The 19,881-nt window shown below is 38.8% G+C and overlaps 4 protein-coding genes across 4 annotated transcripts; 1 reads left to right on the forward strand and 3 right to left on the reverse strand.

Moving 5' to 3' along the window:
* Positions 1-1,994: 1,994 nt before the first annotated feature.
* On the reverse strand, positions 1,995-7,394 carry THFS (10-formyltetrahydrofolate synthetase). Its single transcript, XM_089136186.1, has 5 exons — positions 7,021-7,394; positions 6,782-6,928; positions 3,626-4,801; positions 2,570-2,716; positions 1,995-2,494 (listed from the first exon to the last, which is right to left on the reverse strand). Exons 1-5 carry the CDS (start codon positions 7,171-7,173, stop codon positions 2,219-2,221), a joined length of 1,899 nt encoding a protein of 632 aa, XP_088992312.1. The 5' UTR covers positions 7,174-7,394; the 3' UTR covers positions 1,995-2,218.
* A 2,540-nt stretch (positions 7,395-9,934) lies between these two features.
* Positions 9,935-11,957, forward strand: LOC149003731 (thioredoxin-like 3-1, chloroplastic). Its single transcript, XM_089136187.1, has 5 exons — positions 9,935-10,393; positions 10,495-10,569; positions 10,731-10,797; positions 10,893-10,910; positions 11,032-11,957. The coding sequence occupies exons 1-5, from the start codon at positions 10,077-10,079 to the stop codon at positions 11,128-11,130; spliced, it is 576 nt and encodes a 191-aa protein (XP_088992313.1). The 5' UTR covers positions 9,935-10,076; the 3' UTR covers positions 11,131-11,957.
* On the reverse strand, positions 11,861-12,522 carry LOC149003732 (uncharacterized). The gene has a single exon (XM_089136188.1). The coding sequence runs from the start codon at positions 12,357-12,359 to the stop codon at positions 12,060-12,062; it is 300 nt and encodes a 99-aa protein (XP_088992314.1). The 5' UTR covers positions 12,360-12,522; the 3' UTR covers positions 11,861-12,059.
* A 905-nt stretch (positions 12,523-13,427) lies between these two features.
* LOC149003733 (uncharacterized) lies at positions 13,428-18,428 on the reverse strand. The gene is made up of 2 exons (XM_089136190.1): positions 17,340-18,428; positions 13,428-14,564 (listed from the first exon to the last, which is right to left on the reverse strand). Exon 1 carries the CDS (start codon positions 18,263-18,265, stop codon positions 17,375-17,377), a length of 891 nt encoding a protein of 296 aa, XP_088992316.1. The 5' UTR covers positions 18,266-18,428; the 3' UTR covers positions 13,428-14,564; positions 17,340-17,374.
* Between the last annotated feature and the right edge of the window lie 1,453 nt (positions 18,429-19,881).

A 19,881-nucleotide genomic window follows, 5' to 3' on the forward strand; every position in this document is an offset into this window, starting at 1 on the left:
ATCTTAATTAAATCAAAATTAGTATCAGAGTCATTTTTCACAATTGGTATCAGAGCCATTTTTTATAACAATTAAGGTTATGAATTATTGATTTATATTGTGTGATTAACTAGGTTTCTATTCTTCATCTCACGGTTCAAAGTGTGTATGGTAAATGCCGATGGAATTGGCCCCAGTCCTATAAAATCAATTGTATGAATTTCATGCTTTGCTGGCTCATCATTGTCTACTGCTTCTAGTTCCTCCACGGATGTGCTAAGTTCCTTCATTCTATCGTCAATTTTCTTTAGTATTTTCCATATTTAAATACTGATGCCGAAAACTGTTCTTCAGTCATAAGTTTCTCTCGGTCTTAAAATCCGTGGACTAAGTCACTCAACATCTCATCTATTCCACGAATTTTTATTTGCGGCAGCAGCCAGCGCCATCGACCCTGATTTGGCGACGTCAGCAATGTGAGAATGAATGGTTAAGATTCAAACGGCCAGGTTGATGTGTAAATATTAATTTTTCTTTTTACATTTTAAAGACTTAAGTTTTATTAATTTACAAAACTAACTCCCTTGTTCACATGATACCATCCATCTCTGAGCAATGCGCTGGAGGCACCACCAGATGCGTAAATGGCCTTACAACACCTGTTAGTATTGGCCCTCGTGTGAATGATAACCCGCTTGGCGACGCGGGGCCAGAGGAGGAAACCGGGCCGGACCAGGGAGGAGGGGAGGAACCCGCGCGCAACCGGACAAGCCCCGAGGGCGAGGCCTCGGGCGGGGCATTGGGAAGGTGCGAATTTGGCCGCGGGAGAAGAGTTTGAATGATAACCCAGTTTGGCGAACCTGAACCTAGGTTTGGCGAGGAAACGCCATTATAGAAGGAGGGGAAAATCCGGCAACAGGGCGATCCACAGTTGTGACCAATTGATTGGAGGATTTGGGGATGGAACCCCGACTAGACGAAGCAACCGGATATACAATGCCCTGAGGCTTCGAAGGAGTAGTCGATGATTGCCCTCGTGTGCGTTTAGGTGCCATTTGTAAGGAAGGTTGCCTTGAATTCTTGAAGTTTTACTGCAAAGGGCGAGAAGAGTTTGAGTGGTTAATGAAACGGATCAAGAAGTTTGCCTTGAATTCTTGGAGGTTTGGGTGTCTAGAAACTCTCATTTGAAGCTGAGAGTGGATTAACTGGGGAAGAGTTTTGCGGGTTTGGACACCGAACAAGTTTTCGCTCCCTTTTTTGAATTATTATGTGAACAAAACTTACTTTCAAATTTCAATATATCGGTTCAACTCCAGTGCTGCACGTATATTGGTTCAACTCCAGTGCTGTCAACGGTCGAGATCAAAATCTAGCTTTTTACTATCTGCAAAATAGATGGTAGAGATTTAAATCTCAGTCGAGATTCCAATCTTGACCGTTGGCAGCAAATGCCAACCGTCTATTTTCGCTTTTTACTATCTACGAGATAGATGGTAAAGATCTAAATCTTAGTCGAGATTTCAATCTCGACCATTGGCAGCAAATGTTGCCCCCAATATATCACGAAGGACAGTCCAACCCTGACCTCTTTCACTGAGGGATGTTGGTCATTGCCAATCAAACCAACCCTCTAGTAAATAATAGTCAAAAATACCCATTTAGAATAATCTATATAAAAATTTAATTATTTAAATATCATCCAACTTTGATAGAATTCATCCAAGAATTGATATGATATTATCCAAATCCATCCAAATATAATGAGATGCTAATAGGATACTGCCATCGTCTAATCACGATCCAATCCATTAACCCCCCTAGAATGTTGTAACCCATCTGGTTCTATGGTTTAGACTAGAACATAACGACCCTTAATCACTGAGAAAGGATCTAATCAGACCAGAATACAGCTAGGTAAGAGATTGGCCTCTTATTTATAGCATTAGACCCATAAATGTTGTATGTGATCTGGCTGACTTTTTGAATCCACTTTGAAGATTTATCCGTACCAATGTATTCTGGTGGGTGACTCGAATGATCTCTTTTTCTTTTTGAAATATTTTTTATTCCGGATAACAAGAAAAGAAGGGAATACATGACAGTTAGTGCAAAGAGCCCCTTATTTGGCCTCCCTCATTCTTTCACAAATGAACCCCCTGGTGAAAATAAAAGAAAAACACATCTACCATCAAACTCAAATTGTCTAACCCTATGATACAACATCCAAAAGCCTTTGTACTCAAGAAAGACCAAGAATCTTTCCAGTTGCAATGTCAACATCAATGTCAAAGAAACAGGGGCGTGTTGGGAGCCCCGGCATGGTACTCATAGTCCCAACCAGAGGATAGATGAATCCAGCTCCAATGCTGGCCCTGACATCCCTGATTGGTAACACAAATCCAGATGGTGCTCCTTTCTGAGATGGGATGTGGGAGAATGAATACTGGGTTTTCGACATGCAAATAGGCAGACCAGAAAATCCTTGCTTGCTGTACACTTCGATTTGCTTCTCCGCCTATACAACATGACAATCCGTATCAGTATAAAAGACCATTAGGAAATTGCAAATATAGTTGGACCTGAGAACTACCTGCTCTGAGTATTCAACACCAGCTGCACCATAAGACCTTGCTATGGCCTCTATTTTCTCTTTGATGCTAATGTCCAAAGGATACAGAAACTTCAATGGCTGTGTTGCATTCTCACAAGCTCTCTGAACGGCGATACCAAGGTCAACCTAATTTTTTTTTTGCAAAAGTTAATCAGTTAAGCAATACATATTTTTGTGCCTTAGTATGTGTAACTAATTCTAGACACAAGTTCACAAGAAGCCAATTGCCAAGTTGCAAATCAGCCATTTGATCCTATAGTACTTCATCACAGAAATTTGAAATGCATTTTCACCACCTTGAGCCATTGGAGATGGAGAATATGGAATGAATTTGATGAAAATTACTACAGATTCCAACACATGTTGTGACATAAAGTAAAAGCAAAGCTCATATCAGTGGTCCGGTCCCCCATTAAGGAACTTTCCTATCCAACATGGTCCCTTACATTTGACAAAGACTGGATAGTTCCAAGACTCATCCACAATGGGCAGAAATTAGATGGCCAAAAATCACTAGAAAGTGTAAACATCTACAGTGGGAGGAATGCTACATCTAGATGTGGCTTTTAGACCATCTATTACTAAGAAGAATCGGCATGTAGGCAAAGTTCAGTGACCAAAGGACCCATGCTTGTTCTACACAAACACTGTGACATTTCTGTCCATATATGCTAAAAGGCATATTGTGCCATCCCTAGGTTACTAGCACTTGAGTCTGAGCAAGAAACTGAACCCAAGATACCTCACATCCAAGCCATCTGACAATTGACTTTCTTTCCTGGATGAATCCAGAAGCATTCCAGAATGTATGGACAGTTAACTGAATGATGTCACAAAATGGCTGACCTCCATGGTCAGAAAACACCTATGAGGATTGACGAAAACTATAAATTGTCCAATCTGGATCAAAGAGCACTTATGCCACTTACACTAATATAATGGATGGCTTTATTCTTTGGGGTGGAGTGGTCATGATGCTGTTGGTTTTCTTGTAATAATGAAGAATAATGTACTAATGAGGATGATGTTACTAACCGCTCCCTTTCCACCATGGGCATGGTGTGTGCATATGACAGCATCAAATGCACCTGCATTCAAAGCAGCATTTCTTACTGCATTTAGTTCTGCTTCAGAATCAGTTGAAAACATGTTCACCGCAACCACAACATTTGCCCCATAAGCTTTTGTGTTGGAAATATGCCTGGCCAAGTTCACACAGCCAGCTTCCACAAGGGCCACATTTTCAGTTGTATATGCACGGTCTAGAGGCTTTCCAGCAACCACATCAGGACCTCCACCATGCATCTTCAATGCCCTTATTGTTGCTACAATAATGGCACACTGAGGTGTTAAACCACTGTAGCGGCATTTTATGTTCATGAACTTCTCAGTACCGATATCAGAACCAAAGCCGGCCTCTGTGACTACATATCCACCCGGTCCCACCAGCTTTAGTGCAATCTTATCAGCTACAATGGATGAATTCCCATGAGCAATATTTGCAAAAGGCCCTGCATGTACCAGTACTGGTGTCCCCTCTAGAGTCTGCATAAGAGTTGGGTTAATGGCATCCTTCATTAGTACAGTTAATGCACCCCCAAGACCAAGATCATCTGCCGTAACTGGATCCCCAGCCTTGCTGTTTCCTATAACCATTTTCCCTAGCCTCTCCCTCATATCAGATAGAGAGGTTGTAAGGGCCAGGACTGCCATGATTTCGCTAGCAACTGATATGTCAAAACCCGTTTCTCTCACCATCCCTTTTTCTTCGGGGCCTTGCCCGACTGTGATCTTCCTCAGAAAGCGATCATTAACATCCATAACCCTTCTCCAGGTGATAGAGTCAGGGTCAATGTCGAGCCTGGCAAACTTCTTCACTTCTTCTGGAGTAAGATCATCAGGATTGTCCTTGGAGATGCCAAGCTTCTTGAGGCGCCTGAACATGATGTTAGCAAAGCTGCGTTTGCCTTCTTTATTAGGTGGGCATAACCTGTTTAAAAGGGCCTTATCTGATTGAGTTGACTCATGGAAAATTCGGGTATCAATGGCAGCAGCCAGGAGGTTGTTTGCAGCTGTAATTGCATGAATATCTCCTGTTAGATGCAGATTGAACTCATCCATTGGAATCACTTGACTGTAACCACCACCTGCAGCACCCCCTTTGATTCCAAAAGTCGGTCCTTGAGATGGTTGCCTAAGGCAGGTGACAACCTAATAGTGCACACAGATATAGATAAATGATTAAAGGAGAACACGATAATAAAAAAACCAAGTTCAGCAGAATTTCATCAAGGTAGCTGGAAGCATCTAGCCATTTCATACTTAGGATCTGAATCAAAACTTCATCTCCCTTAGCCATGACAGAGAAAGTAAAAAGCTACTGAGATTGAGAATCTAAAATGTCTTATATAAAGTCACACAAAATGAAGAAAATCACAAGTAACTACAATGACAAAGTCCAGCCAAAAATCTAAACCCGTCCAAGCGGGAGGGGAAATTGACAACTTTAAATCTGCCAAACAGGACGTAAAAGGGCATACCCAGTGGTATGGGGACATGATGCATGCGGCCTTTACTGCTGCTTTCACAGAGAGGTTGTTTCCAAGACTTGATCCTGTGACCACTTGGTCACATAAATTAACCTTTACATTAACCAAGGCTCTGCCAAGCAGACTGGCTTATAAATAAAATGAAAAAACTATAACAGAAATCTTTATATGCTCCTTCTGTGAATTACTTTTCCTGTTCAGTCTATGGCACAGTTGTAAAACCTCCTCAAGGCATTTAGAACCATAAACCCTAAAAGCATGCTGCTGCTTTTCTCAAGGATTTAGAAAGGATCCCAGCTGAGAGAAGTAGAGCCTGATCCCAAGTTGTAACAACCAATTCAAAATTTGATGAATTTAATTGGCTAGTACCATCTGGCCCCATCCCAAAATTGGGATCCTTGGCCCCTTCTCTTACAACTTTTTAAAGTTTCCCACCGCTTCAACAATTGGGCACTTGTGAGAAAGCTGCTACATTACAAGGCTTGGGATGGGGCTGGGGCATGATCAACCAACACTGGTTCTGTATACTGAGCTCAACCACAGTTATGAATACGATCTTAAGTTCAAGAACACCCCATGAAGGCAGTGTTCATCATTTTTCAGTGCTAAAATAATGCAACACGGACTAAAACTGACATCAATTAAGTAAATTATAGTTGTTACCATAACCCAGTTCATTCAGAAGGAAATCTCAGACCAAACTTGAAACACCACTTGCAATGATCTCTAACCAGTTCTTCTAAGTTTCATTTTGTTTCATTCAAGACAAAGATCTGCAGACTCCCCAACTCCAAAATTTTCCTTACACAAAAGAAAAAAAATAATAACAAAAACTATTGAAAAGATTTAGCCATTTCCCTATTCAGGGTTTTAGAAAATGGACCAAAAACCTGAGTGGATTAGGATCTAAATATACACAGTGAAACTACATATTGAGTGGATCTTGATATAATCACAGGAAAAAAAAGATCACTCCAAACTGAAAGACACAGCAGAATCGGATATTCTGATAGAATCAGGATAAAACCATTCCTGATATAGTCAGGAGCCTTGCCACCCACGAGGTTGCTAACAAAGTCCCGTTTTTGAGTTTCATCTGTGTTAGATTTTAATCAACTTATATCATAATTAGGATCGTGTTGACTCGGCCGGATAAAATTATGACTTGAATTGCATTACTCCATGACTTCACAAGAAGTAATCAGGACTATGTAGTCTAGAGTCAAAACTTTGATGATACAGACATTAATAGCCGGTCATCAAATATAAAACCAACCGAGTACAATCCAGTACATGGCCCATGAAACCCGTGCCATCACGAGGTTTCTAATCTATTTTAGACAGTTTTGATAAGAAAATAAGCTGCATCAGCACATCAAACGGTGATCACCAAAACAGGTAATGTGAAAAATCATAACAGTTTTCCTTCTTTCAGACAGTTCAACTACTGCTTTAAGATTCTATTAAGCGATCTACATACAGTAAATTCAAATAATCACTGCAAGAATTGGATGTATCTTCCGAAGAAGCATGGTATCACACACAAGTGAAATAGATTTCTCCCCGGTCATAAAAACAAAAGATAATCCAGTCAATTAAGAAAAAGGGGTTCATAAACAGAATGAAAAAAGAAAAAGATCACCTTTTTATCCAGAAAAGCTCCCAGTGCTTGACATAGACCGACAGTAGTAGTAGATTTGCCTTCTCCAAGAGGAGTGGGAGTAATTCCTCCAACAACAACATAGTATCCATCAGATCCTTCAAGCTCATCGATGACCGACAAAAGAACCTGATAGCAAAAGAAAAAGAAAAACCCAAAACGTTTCAAGACTATAACAAGCAATCAAATCGAAAGGGTTGCAAGGGATGGTGTCTGATTACCTTGGCTTTGTATTTTCCGTATAGATCGTAGTGGTTGGGGTTGAGATTGAGCCCTTCAGCAATCTCTGAAATATGAAGAGGCACAACTGAATTGGCAATGTCGATATCTGCAGGGACGGGTGAAACAACCTCCAATCTTCTCGTACTACCCATTTTTTTTTTCTAGCTTCTACTAAATTTGCTTTCACTTATTAAATTCTGAGAATCCAACCTTCAAATCTCTGAAACCGCAACAGTTGCAGAAAGAAGTGGAGATTGGGCCGCTTTTTAAAGGACCAAATAGATGAAGGAAGGAAAGAGACGCCAAGAGACCCGATGAAACCGGCTTACCCTGTGCTCTTCTCAAGTCAGCGCCAGCGGCACAAATTTTTGGTGGGAGAAAGGGAGTGATTGGATACAGTTTTCTTATTTTTACTTTCAGGAGCGTGACTGGTGCTGTTTGGTAAATAAGAAAGGAATATAGAGGTCAAATATTCTTTTTGAATGGTAATTTTCAGCATTCAATAGATTCTCAGATGAGAAATTGGGGAATCTTTTGCACCATGCTGATGATTCATGAGTTCAGATATGGCACCCACATGGCACATGGATGGAGTTTGGTGGGAGAAAAAAATAAATAAATAAAGTCCATGAAATAATCCAAGGCAAAGGCAACTCTTTTTCCAAAGAATATGGATTAAATTCACCCACTTCAAATAAATAAGTATATATATATTAGAGGCATATTATTCACGCCATAAGATTCATTTAAGCCATGGCTCCACATCACACCATTTTGCATGGTGGATCTCACCTACCAGGCTACCACCACCATACAAAGATTATAAATTGGTCTGTTTTTACAATGTTAAGAACTTGAGATGGTCAATTCAATTTGACACGTTGCTAGTGTGAGTAATTTACTCTATTGGATGGACAAATCAAACTCAAGTGGAATAATTTTCTCTATAATTAATAATTAAATAATAAATATTTTACATATAGGTCTTTTTAGTGAGATTAAAATTAGATCGAGTCTCTTTAGTGCCTAAAATTACATATGGTTGCAAGTTGCAACACTAACACACACTCTTTAGACTTAGGGTAAAACATATCGTCAAAATTGGGTTTAGTGATGTCAATGGTGTGGTTTGGGGCTGTTTCGGGTTGGGCTTAATAGTTTCGGGCTAAAAAACTCACAGCCCAAATACGGCCCATTAACAAAATAACTGTTTCGGGTTTCTATTTGGAATGGTTTGGGTTGCTGACTAATAGTGTTGGGCTAATGGTTTATACTTGAGCTAACTAACGGTTTGGACTGACAATTTATGCTATGCAATAAAAAGAACAAAAAGAAATAGTTAAATATCCTGCAACAAAGAACCAAAATTCTATAGAAAACAAAATTGTTATTGATTAATTACCATTAAAAAAATGAAAAGTCATTCCACATTATAGAAATTCCACCAACCTTATAGAAATCAAGAACTCATATAGTAATTAATAACATAGAAACTGCAATCTTATTCCTTAGGTTCCAACAGATAGTCCTCTTAAAACAAATATTCAAACTAAAAACCTTTTTAAATTCCAACTTTTGCTATGATTGATTGTCTTGAAATTGATTCTTATTTTGTGATAATGTTGGTTTTTTACCCTTTTATAAAATTCGTATCTTTTTGGGGTTGATATTTAGCTTGATATGCAAAGAAATACCTTTGATTTGGATAAATATTTACTTAATTTAAACAAACTTGGTATATTCAATTGAAAATTCATACTTAATCCTTATAATTGTCCTTTACAAGTAGTAGAAGACTATTTGATCTTTGAATTTATACTCAAATTTTCTGATATTCTATATCATTTACCTAGTGGTAATATGATGATTCAAACAATATATAACTTAAAACTATAAAACGGGTTGTAAAATGGTTTATAACGGGTTGCGGCTTGGATTCTTGTTAGTGCAGGCTCTACCACCCTCAGCCCAAATACGGCCCATTAAGGTTCGGGCTATAACGGGCCAGTGTAGTTCGGTTTTAACGGTTTGAGCTATAAATTGACAATCCTAATTGGGTCGAAATTCACTCAGTTCGATGAGGAGCGAAACAAATATGGGGGCGAAATTCATATATGTATCGTTGGAAAATTGGCAATTTCTCCGTGAATTGGCAAAATATAGGCAAAATCATTGATACTTCACAAAATCGTTGTAATCTTTGTTGGAATCCATGGTTGTTGCTGCCTCATCCTCTTCTTCTCGCTTGAGTTCTTTTAAACCTCTTCCCAAATCTCACAAACCATTTTATCACAAACCTGATGACTGCACCCTGCACTGCACCTCTATTATCATTGAACTTTACCTGAAATGTCGGCAAATCTCACTAGAATGTCGCATCTTGTTTAGACTTTAATCTTCTATCTACATAATAAAAAATTAAAAAAATATATTCTTTTTAAGTAATAAAGGAGAGAAGTTTTGAATTCCTATTTTTGAAATTTTTCTAAACAAAAGGATTTTGTTTGTTTCAACACCTGTCAAAAATCTAATCATGTATATTAAATTATTTTTTTCACCTATAAATAGAGGATCCCAACTATCACATGAGTAATGAATGTAAAATTTTCATTTTTTTAAAGAAACATTTCAGTTTATTTTCCCATTACTTTCCTTTGCAACAAACAGACTTTCTCAAATATAACTTTTAAAAGAAAATTCCACCTAGCATGGGAGGAGATTTCTCTCACTCAATGGGTGTTTGGATCTGGATTATCAGGTCTTTCCCCAGCCACAGGGTCACGACGATACTGATAAACCCAAAAAAATCTGTGGGAGTCATTGGTTGGGAGCTGTGGTGGGTCCTTATCCATTACGAACCATTTTCTTCTGGATAAGGTTTCTTTTCCCATTTCAACTCCAAAATCCATCCAAACAAACAGTTTCTGTCATCCAAACAAAAATTCCTGGGTGTACTAACTCAGAAATTTACCATTTGGAATCGTTTCATCTGCTCATCAGAAACTTTAATTTTAACTTGTGATTTTCCAGTGGAGAAAGCAGGGAGAGACGGAATATGTCAGTTTTAGCTGCCAATTCTCACATTCTATACAGAGAAGTATATCAGAGAGATCAACAGCAACATCAGCCATCATCAAGTAGTGGAAGCTGTTCAGTGACTGTAAATGGAGTGGGTTTGATGTCTTCTTCCTATTTTGGGAACGATATTAAGCAGAAAAGAAATTCGAGAAGAGAATGGAAAGCAGAAGCTTTTTGGCAGCAAGATGTTTCCAGACCCACCGCAGTTGAGTTGGAACCTATCGCCGATAATGATCAGCTCGATCAGATTCTTCTCCATGCCAAACAGCTTTCGCAACCCATCATCATCGACTGGTCTGATACTCTTAATTCTTGGGCTGTTAACTTCTGGTAAATCTGCTCTTATTAGTTCTCTATTTGATGGGTTTTTTAATTTATGTGAAATTTTCATTCAGGATGGCTGCTTGGTGCCGGAAGTGCATATATTTGAAGCCTAAACTGGAGAAATTGGCTGCAGAATATGATAAGAGGTGAGACAATCCTAACATACCCTGTAAATTTTAGGAGACTAAAACATAAAATGTGGCATGAATCGCCTGAAAAAGGATTCAGATTATATAAATATGTAGATGCATGGGTGAAAGATGTGGATGGTTGGTTCAGCTAGTCACTAATTTGTCTTTTATCTCAGGATCAAATTCTATTATGTGGATGTTAACAAAGTCTCTCAAGTTCTTGTGAAGCGTGGAAACATATCTGTATGTGAAGCGTGGTTCAATTAATCTCTCTTATCCTATCTTTATAAATGAGTACAGAAATTAACATAGTGTTCCTTTTTTCTTTCTATTCTCAGAAAATGCCTACAATTCAGGTTAGTAGTTATTCCCTTGAGGAGACTTAATTCTTTTGTTAATATTCATTCATTAATATAAATGAGCATATCATGAAAGAGAAAGTAAATAAAAGAGGATCTGTGGGGGTTGGTATTGCAGTTGTGGAAAGATGGAGAGATGAAGGAAGAGGTGATTGGTGGGCATAAAGCATGGTTGGTGATGGATGAAGTCAGAGAAATGATTCAAAAATTTGTGTAATGGACGACAAGTTTGTGATTCTCTTAACCTCTCTTGTTGTCCTTTCTAGACAATCAACTAATGTGAATTTCTTTACAAGTGAATGTTATCATATGATGTTAATTAAACAAGGATGATATTGATAATCTATCAGAATTATTAACTCCACCCTGCATTCCAATTCCTCTACAGTGACACATCCTCTGTAATTCATTTAAAGAAGTTCTATATTGAATGAGAAATGGTGCATGATGCATGCCTTGTGTCTCTGTATTGCTGCATTTTTTCCCCCTAAGGAATAAGGTTATTGAAATCTTTAGAAGGCCTACTCCCATTGCCCACTACCTGTTTGATGTGTGGCTTCACTTAAATGATATAACCTTGTTAGAATTTTGGATCATACTAGTTCAAAAATATTGTTAGATTAAGCTTATTATAAGCCTCAAACCACAAATTATCGATATATGAATTGAAAAAACAGTCCCAAGTTCAAGATTTATGGCAAGAGCTTTTTACATGCACATCCTCGAGTTTACCACAAAACTACAGAAAGGCTCAAAGAAGCTGACACCCTTCCTCGGTGTTAACAGCTGAGGCAAAATGATCACATTATACTCTCAATTGAAAAAGTGAAAAAATGTAAAATTACGAAATTACAAGTCTACCCTTATCGACATCTCATATACTAAAAGTCTAAAACCAATCTAATTTAATTTACAAACTTAACCTAATAGGTGGGTGAAGGGATTCCCCCCCCCTTCCCCTTCACCTTTACCATTTACAGAAGTGGGTGAAGGAAGAATCCTTTCACCCATCTTCTTGCTTGACTCAAGACCACGACAAATAAATGTCTTGAAGAAAGATTAAAAGAATTAAAAGATCAAACAAGTAAAAACTTTCAATAGGATACTGAAATAAGTAAATTACAGAACTGAAATTCCATATTGAAGCTAGGATTGTTTATAATTGTCATCTCCCGCGGCAGAATTTTCTTCCTCGAATTTCGTCGATAGCTGAGGCTGTGATCCCCTGGACGAAGGTGAAGGTTCAGCGCCGGCAGGCATGTCGGAGAGAGCAGCCATGAATCGGCGTATGCTGACAGAACGAGCAGGTTTGAAGCTAAGGGAGCGAGGGACGTTCTTGGAGAAGATGGAAGATGATTTAGTAAGGATGAAGTACACAAGCGCCTGAACCAGTGCGAACATCCCCACCTTCAGCAGTATTTCTCCCAAGCCGCTTTCGATCATCATTTCTTGCGTTAGAATGAAAACCAGAAGCTGTATGTTGAAGTTGAAGAACAGTTCGTTCAAGTTCGATCTCGATATCCAAAGCGAACTACTGAAGAAGATATGAAGGCAATGATGTATGAATGAATGAACGAGATATAATGTCTGAGAGGAGCTCCGCTGCGTTGGGTTAATATATACAAAATCCACAGAAGGAAGATTGGAAAAGCAACTTTCACGTGTCGTTTTGACCAAAAGATCACGTCAACAATGAGATAAAAACTAAAAAGCAGCGTATACTGGTAGGTTTCGTTTGACTCGTTTCTTCTGGATAGTTTAATTAGAAAAGTCGATCCTAGGTGAGTCATCGTTCCAATCTGAAACTTTCGTAGCGTGTGGGGACACAACCCACCATGCATGCCATGCCATGCATGCATGCATGCCATGCCATGCATGCATGCATGCATGCAGATATCAAGTTTGGATCATCTCTCACGATGTCTGTGCTCCTTCCATGTTATAAACTTATAATCACAAATTTATACACGGTGCAGTGAGTCATCATTCCTATCTGAAACTTTCATAGTGTGTGTGGACACAACCCACCATACATGCCATACCATGCCATGCATGTCACTCGCAGACATTGGCCAAGATCGAACACCAATGTTACACACGGCTGTAGTTAGTTGGAAAGAAGGAAATCAAATATATGAAATGCTTACTAAAGGTTGCCATTTGCTAAAGACTCTTTCTCACGCAATGAAAGAATAAGGAAAACAAGAAGAAAAAAGCCAAACAAATTTAAGGTGATTTGACCTTTGACTTTGAGTGTAGAGAACCTTATACACCCTCATTTCATCAAGTTACAAATAAAATAAATTATATAAAATCTTACAATTTAATTAAAGAGTCTTCGAGATATTGTCTCTCTCCAACACCATTTTTTCTTACAAGATCTAAACTCAACGGTTGGTTTTTCTTCTTAATTCTTCGCAAGGTCAAAGAGAGACTAATTAAAATGAGAGTGTGGATCGGCTACCCATCGGGGGAGCCGTAAATACAGGGGATCAGGGGTTGAGTGATGAAATTTTTTTATTTTTTTTTTTTATTTTTTACCTATGAATCCCACAGGATTTGAGGTGGTAAAGTCGTCGGGAGCACTCTGTGCTCTTGTGACTGACGGGCGATGATCCAGGTTCCTAAAATGATAGATGCTTACGGTTGCCATGACATCTGTTATGATTCTTATAAATTCAATGAAAAGATCACGCGAGTTAGACCTTAATATCTGTTATTTGCCGATTTTCAAAACTACCTTATCCTGTCCCACTGGAGGACCCAATCAGAATCGGAAACTCTATTCCCTGTTTAAGTTTTTGCAGCTGAATAAGTCAATCTGCTAAATTTCCAACGTGAGCTAGGCTGATGCAAACCGATTCCAATTGATTTCTCTTTACTTTGAATCTTTGATCCTAACCCTGATTCAAGAGAAAATGAATTTATATTTGACCCATTCTACCTATCTCCTTTTAAACTTCGCTCAAAAATGAAATTCGAATTAGAGTAATACCAAACAGTGAAATCCCTCTCCCTCCAAAGTCCAAACTCCAGCACAAGTGGAGGACAAAAATGTCTTTTAGGTTCCGTTCAAATGTTCAAAATAAGAGTTGTAAGCGTGAGACAATGAAGATGGTCATTATCGTATAAACCTGAGTTGGATAGCCATCAAAAGTTAGTAATGATCAAGAGTTCCTGAAGAGTTTTTCAGATTTGAGTGTCAATCCTATACCACCCAAACAAGTTGAAAAGACGTAGACACAAACTACAAACTATATTTATATAAAGAAAAAGAAAAGAGAACCACTGCAACTCTTGAAGAAACATTGTATTGAAAATTGGTTATGTTCTTCAAGTAAAGTAGTTTCAATTTCACTAAAAAAAAAAAATCACTCATTTTCTATTTACTGGTAATTTCTAGAATGGGAAATAGATTGTGTCCATCCCACAGAATCAGGTATCAGAGTAATGGGCTCCACCTCACAAAAGTGAAAATGTAAAGATGGAGGAGAAGAAAATAAGCAAGATCTAAGGCAAGCAATCAAAGAAAATGGTAAAGCACAAGAACATCATTTCTACATCCAACAAGTATGCAAGTCAGTCTTCTAAGTAATTACATTTCTTTCAGGAGATTCTTTCTTTCCCTTCTGACAATCCATGGTAGATATACTGCAAAAGCAACAAATCAACAAAAATAAGCATAATAGATTGGAGGAGGATTTCTTCCCATGCCCAAGTGCAGTTTCGGACATAGGAGAAGAACATTTAAAAGACACTCAACAAATAGCAGGCACTGAATACAGGGAATATTGAAGTCCACACTTTTTGGGGAAAAAGCAAGTGTAAAAACAACAAACATAAAAAAATGGGGTCTTACATGGATCTTTGCTCTTCAATCAGTTCTATATGATGTAATACCAAGAACAAGGCCTAAGCTAAGCATGTGTTTGTCACCAATGCCAATTTTAGGTTTGCAGCTGGCCCCTTCTGGTGCCCTCAATTTGGATCGAGTGAACCCTCTCATTGACCATGGTCAAACAATCTTAAACAACTCGCTAGAAATTTGTCGTGGTACCAACCCAGCTCTTATATGATCATTTCTTCCTTTGTCCCTCATAGTCTTCCCACATTTGTCTCAATATCCCCATCTCTACAACACCAAGTTTATCTATATGACAATTCTTCACACCCAACATTCTGCACATATGTAATAGCTGCTCTGATAATTCCCTTACAGAGTTCTCCATTAAGCTTTGAAGGGATATGCCTAACACATGGAACTGTACTTTGGGCTTTGTCATCTTCTAGGTTGCTTTATTATTTACGATTGACCCCAAATATTTAGCGTGATCATATTGTTGGATCTCCCTCCAACCAATATAAACCCCCTCATTATCCATCTCAGGGTTGCTGAAGTTACAAATGATACATTGGGTCTCACCAATACTCACCCCCCTCATTATCCATCTCAGAGTTGCTGGAAGTTACACATGATCTATTCAGTCTTCTAACATTTTTAGACCTCCTGATCCAAGGTTGGCTGGTGTTATTCTTAGTGTTGTCTTATCTACCAATAAGTATCCTCTGCAATGATCATACACCATGGGACATCATCATCTTGTATGTCTCTGGTTAAGTCGCCAATGATAAATGTGAACAGGTATGGGCTTGAAATTGATACCTAGTGTAAAAATTCACTTCCTTAGTCCCTGCCATTCTAATGCTAGCCATCACATCAGCATATGTAAACAAATCTCTAATTTGCATTACTTGATACTCTTCTCTAAGATATTCCAGATTAGATCTCAAGAAACAGCAGCACCAGCCTAAAGTCTTCAACCCCACCACTCAAATTTAATTCAATGGTCCAAAGGTACTCTGTATTACATTACAAGGCTATTCATAACAACTAAGACAAAGACTCATAATGAGACTTAAAGACTGAAACGGCAAGGAAATCTAAATCCGCCATTAACAACTCTATATAGGATCCAATGCCAAAAACAAACTCCAATAATACTGTAATATAAATAAAAGAATTTATAAGTTGATTCAAATTCCTAACCCGATCCTGCAGAACCCAAAAGCTGAAAATGGACCATCATTTCCATCTAGATGTCCAATCAGGTTTGCTTGATACAAAGATAGTGAACCTGCACCCACATGACCCCATTCATGTATACTGTCCACATGAGGCTGATATTGACTTCAGCTTAGAGGAGTAGATTTTTGGATTCAATTCATTATTAGACACTTAAATCAGTTTCCTTATGAGTTGCCCCTACTTGGGATCCCTAGTTAGAGTCTAGTTTCTATTCTGTAGGTTTTATTAAGGTCTTTGCTACTTAGGATAGGATCGTGTTGTTATGTTGTAAATACATGTATGTGGATTACAAGTCAGGAGCGCTGGGTGGTCTGAGACAGCTGATCCTATTACCCCTCCTATACCTTCTTTCCTATTATCTGATTTTCTTCTTTCACAAGTAAACAGAAGTAGCAAGGGGAAAGAAAGGAGTTTCAGTTATTCAGTAATGTTCTTCTATTGTATCCAGAAATAGCGAGGGGTAAGAAAGGCGTGTCCGGGCCAGCTTAGACGCACCTCGACTAATATCAACCCGTTTCACATTAAGGTAGAATTAAGCAACGCTTGATGTAGGACTGCTATCATGCTTACACACTAAGCTAGGACAAGTACCTAAATTAGGATTAAACAATAGGTTGTTGCTAACAAGCGACAACTTTCAGTATTGGCCAATAAACAGGAGACCAGCCTCATGGCTGACAAATTGGCTGCATCACATCTTCCAACTAACCTAAAACATACCCATGGAAGGGAGTGCAAAACCAAAAGCTGGTCTAATCATAAGATATAACAACAACGAACACATTTTCATACTAACTAAAATTTAATACTTATGAAGGTATCGGAACAGCCTCTCAGCAAAAATTGTTGTGGGTAAGGCCGTGTAATAAAATTGCCCACCGGACTTTACTTGTGCCGGCGGCACCAGGTTCCCCCTTTTTAAGAAATTAACAAATAAATAAAACCATTTTTATAGCTAGATCTCATCAACGCCGTCAAAGTTTTCAACCGCACTACCAGTGTAAAAGATCTAGCAGGGGAAACCAAAGTATTAGGTGCAAGAAATCCAATTTTTAGGAGGGGAAACCAAAGTATTAGGTGCAAGAAACCCAATTTTTAGGTGCAAGAAACCAAATTATTAGGTGCAAGAAACCAGATCATTATTAGGTGCAAGAAACTAGATCATTATTAGGTGCAAGAAACCAGACTATTAGGTGCAAGAAACTAGATCATCTTCAGATTTTGACAGTTTAATGCATTCTTATATACTAATTGAAACTTTGATACTTGAGGCGATATAAACATTACTCCAGCAGAGACCAGAAATCAAGAAGAAAGACATAGAGAAACGAAGAGAATACCTGGCGCCAGCAAACATAGAATCCCCAAAAGCCACTCAGTCGGAAGAGGAAGAAACCCTAATTTCAGACAATTCAGTGTCACCATCCTCATTCAATCCGGAAGCACAATCAGCCACGTCACCACTCACTACTTCAACGGGGGGAGAGCTAGAAACAGTCTCCGCACTATTCGCAGGTCCTCCGAATCTAGTCTCAGCTTGTGCCATCTGAGGTGAGTCCGACAACGTACTATCACTGTTATCTGAATTCGTAAACGCAACTCGAGCCGTTGGCTCCTGCGTCGGAAGGCCAAATCGACAAACGGGGCAAGAATTGTTCCGTGAGAGCCATAGCAGAATGCAATCAGAATGGTAGAGATGCTTGCAAGGCAACTGTTTGGCCTCGAGGTCGACGACGAACTCGTCTTTGCAGATAGGACAGACGAGACGATCGGAAACCAACAAAGAGCTCGTGATTTTGACGGTTGGAAGCGATTCGATGGAGGATTTCGATGCTGGAGTTGGGCCGAACTCACTCTGCTCAGAAGTGTTGTCGATGAAGGCTATGAAATGGCGATTGGCGATGAACCGAAGGTAACCAGGGTCGTTCTCCGTATCAGAATCAATATGAATAGGGCCGGGGACATCAATTTGGTTAGGGTTATCGGAATTCGAGGAGATAGGGTTCACATGAGCAGCCGAGGATGATGATACGATCCCTTCTTGGAGGAAGAAGACATTGCGGTAAGGGCGGACGCCAAGTGGAAGGGACAAGAGATACACGTTCTGACTTCTTATGATGCTGTCGCCGCTGCTAACGTCAAGATCGCCGTTGTCATTGCCGGTTCCACCGCCGGTGCCACCGACGTTGCCGGTGTCACCACCGTCGCCGGTGCCGGTGTCACCGCCGGTTCCGTCGCCGGTGCCGTTGTCTGGGAATAACGACATTTTCGTTCTCGGTTTCTGTACGTCGCAGACTCGCAGTAGCCACTGCCCAGTGGCAGTGGTTTGTTGAGTCTTTTCGACTTAAGCGAACTGCTTTTCTTCGCAGAAAGTCTGGCCCGAACCTCGCAAAATGCCACTACCCAAGGTCCCAAACATCTGATTGAAATTTGGGTAATTTTTAGCGCCCTTAAATTAATGTCTATCCTGGATTATCTAATTTATCAATCAACCCCAAAAGTATAAAAATATATTAAAATAATTCCCTAGGTTAGAAAATCACTATTCAGTGCTTGATATAAGCAAGTTGAATATTTAATTAAAAATATTATATACGTATATATGTAATAACATATGGTAGTAGTAATAAAGTTATAACATATAAAGTTTATGGTATTGGTAATAAAGTTTATAATATTTTTATTTTTTTTTGGATATTTCCAGTATGGAAAAGTAGTGCCGGAGAGCTAACTCGAAGACAAAAGAGACTTGAGGTGGCATTTTCCTACCCAGAAAAATGGGAATTGTGATATAGTATATTTTATAAGGGGTGAGGTGTGACTTTTTAATCATGATAAGTATAAGATAGAAAAGAGAAGAAAAAGGGTTGAAGATGTTACTCTTCGAAAGTGCAAATATCAATCCAGCCATGGCGATAGCTTCCCTTCCAACAGTGCAAAGTGAAGAGAAGAAAAACAATGCTCTCGCAGAGCATAACCGACACCACCTGTCCCCTTTCACCAAGACACGCCGTTCAACTAATTCCGGGCGGAGGTTCCCATTTTTGTTGATTTTCATCAAGTTGAGCATTATTTAGCACTTCCTCACCTCCTGTTGTCTTGATTACCTCAAATCAATCTTAGCCCAAAAAATAATGAAAAGTGTGAGTAATCGAAGACAAAAGAGACTTGAGGTGCTTTCTCCTGATTGTAAAATGGGAATTGTGGTATAGTATATCTAATAAGGGGTGAGGTGGACTTTTTTCTGTAACTATAAGAAGAAAAAGACGAAAGGTGAGGGGGCAACGCGCCAAGTGAAAAGAAAGAGAAGAAAAAAGCTCTCCTGAAGATGTAGTCGTGGTGTGCGCAAACTGGTCCGGGTGAACCTTGGATCCAAAAAAAGAAAAAAAGAAAAGAATTTTATATTTTATCTCTTGATTGTAATCATGGTTTCTCTCTAATAAAGATATTTTTTTTTTTACCGAAAAGAAGAAAAAGAACGAGAAGAGAAAGAGAGAAAAAAGATGAGGTGGTTTTAACTGATTATTAATCTTTATTTTCAACTACACATAAGGAGGGGGTGAGATGCTTTTGTGAGAAAAAAAAAAAGCCTTAGAGAAGAAAGAAAGGAACAGAAGAAAGAGAAAATGAGAGAGAGATGAAGCCTTGATTGATAACTCACATGTTCTTAAATAATCGAAAATCATTCAGTTTTATATAAAGCCTCTTATCAGGAAAAGATAGATGAGTATCATAACTCAATTTATGTAATTATGTTATGATCTCAAGAATTTATGAAGAAGAAGGCCCATGGGTTGTATACTTATTTTCCTAAAGAATAAGCAATGACGGTATCTGAAGAACAAGCATCGACTAACTTTATGCCAGCAAGCAGCTGCAATA

Source organism: Hakea prostrata, chromosome 10 (assembly GCF_041222555.1).
Source record: "Hakea prostrata isolate BN-2017 chromosome 10, UWA_Hpros_2, whole genome shotgun sequence".
In the NCBI taxonomy this organism is placed as follows: domain Eukaryota; kingdom Viridiplantae; phylum Streptophyta; class Magnoliopsida; order Proteales; family Proteaceae; genus Hakea; species Hakea prostrata.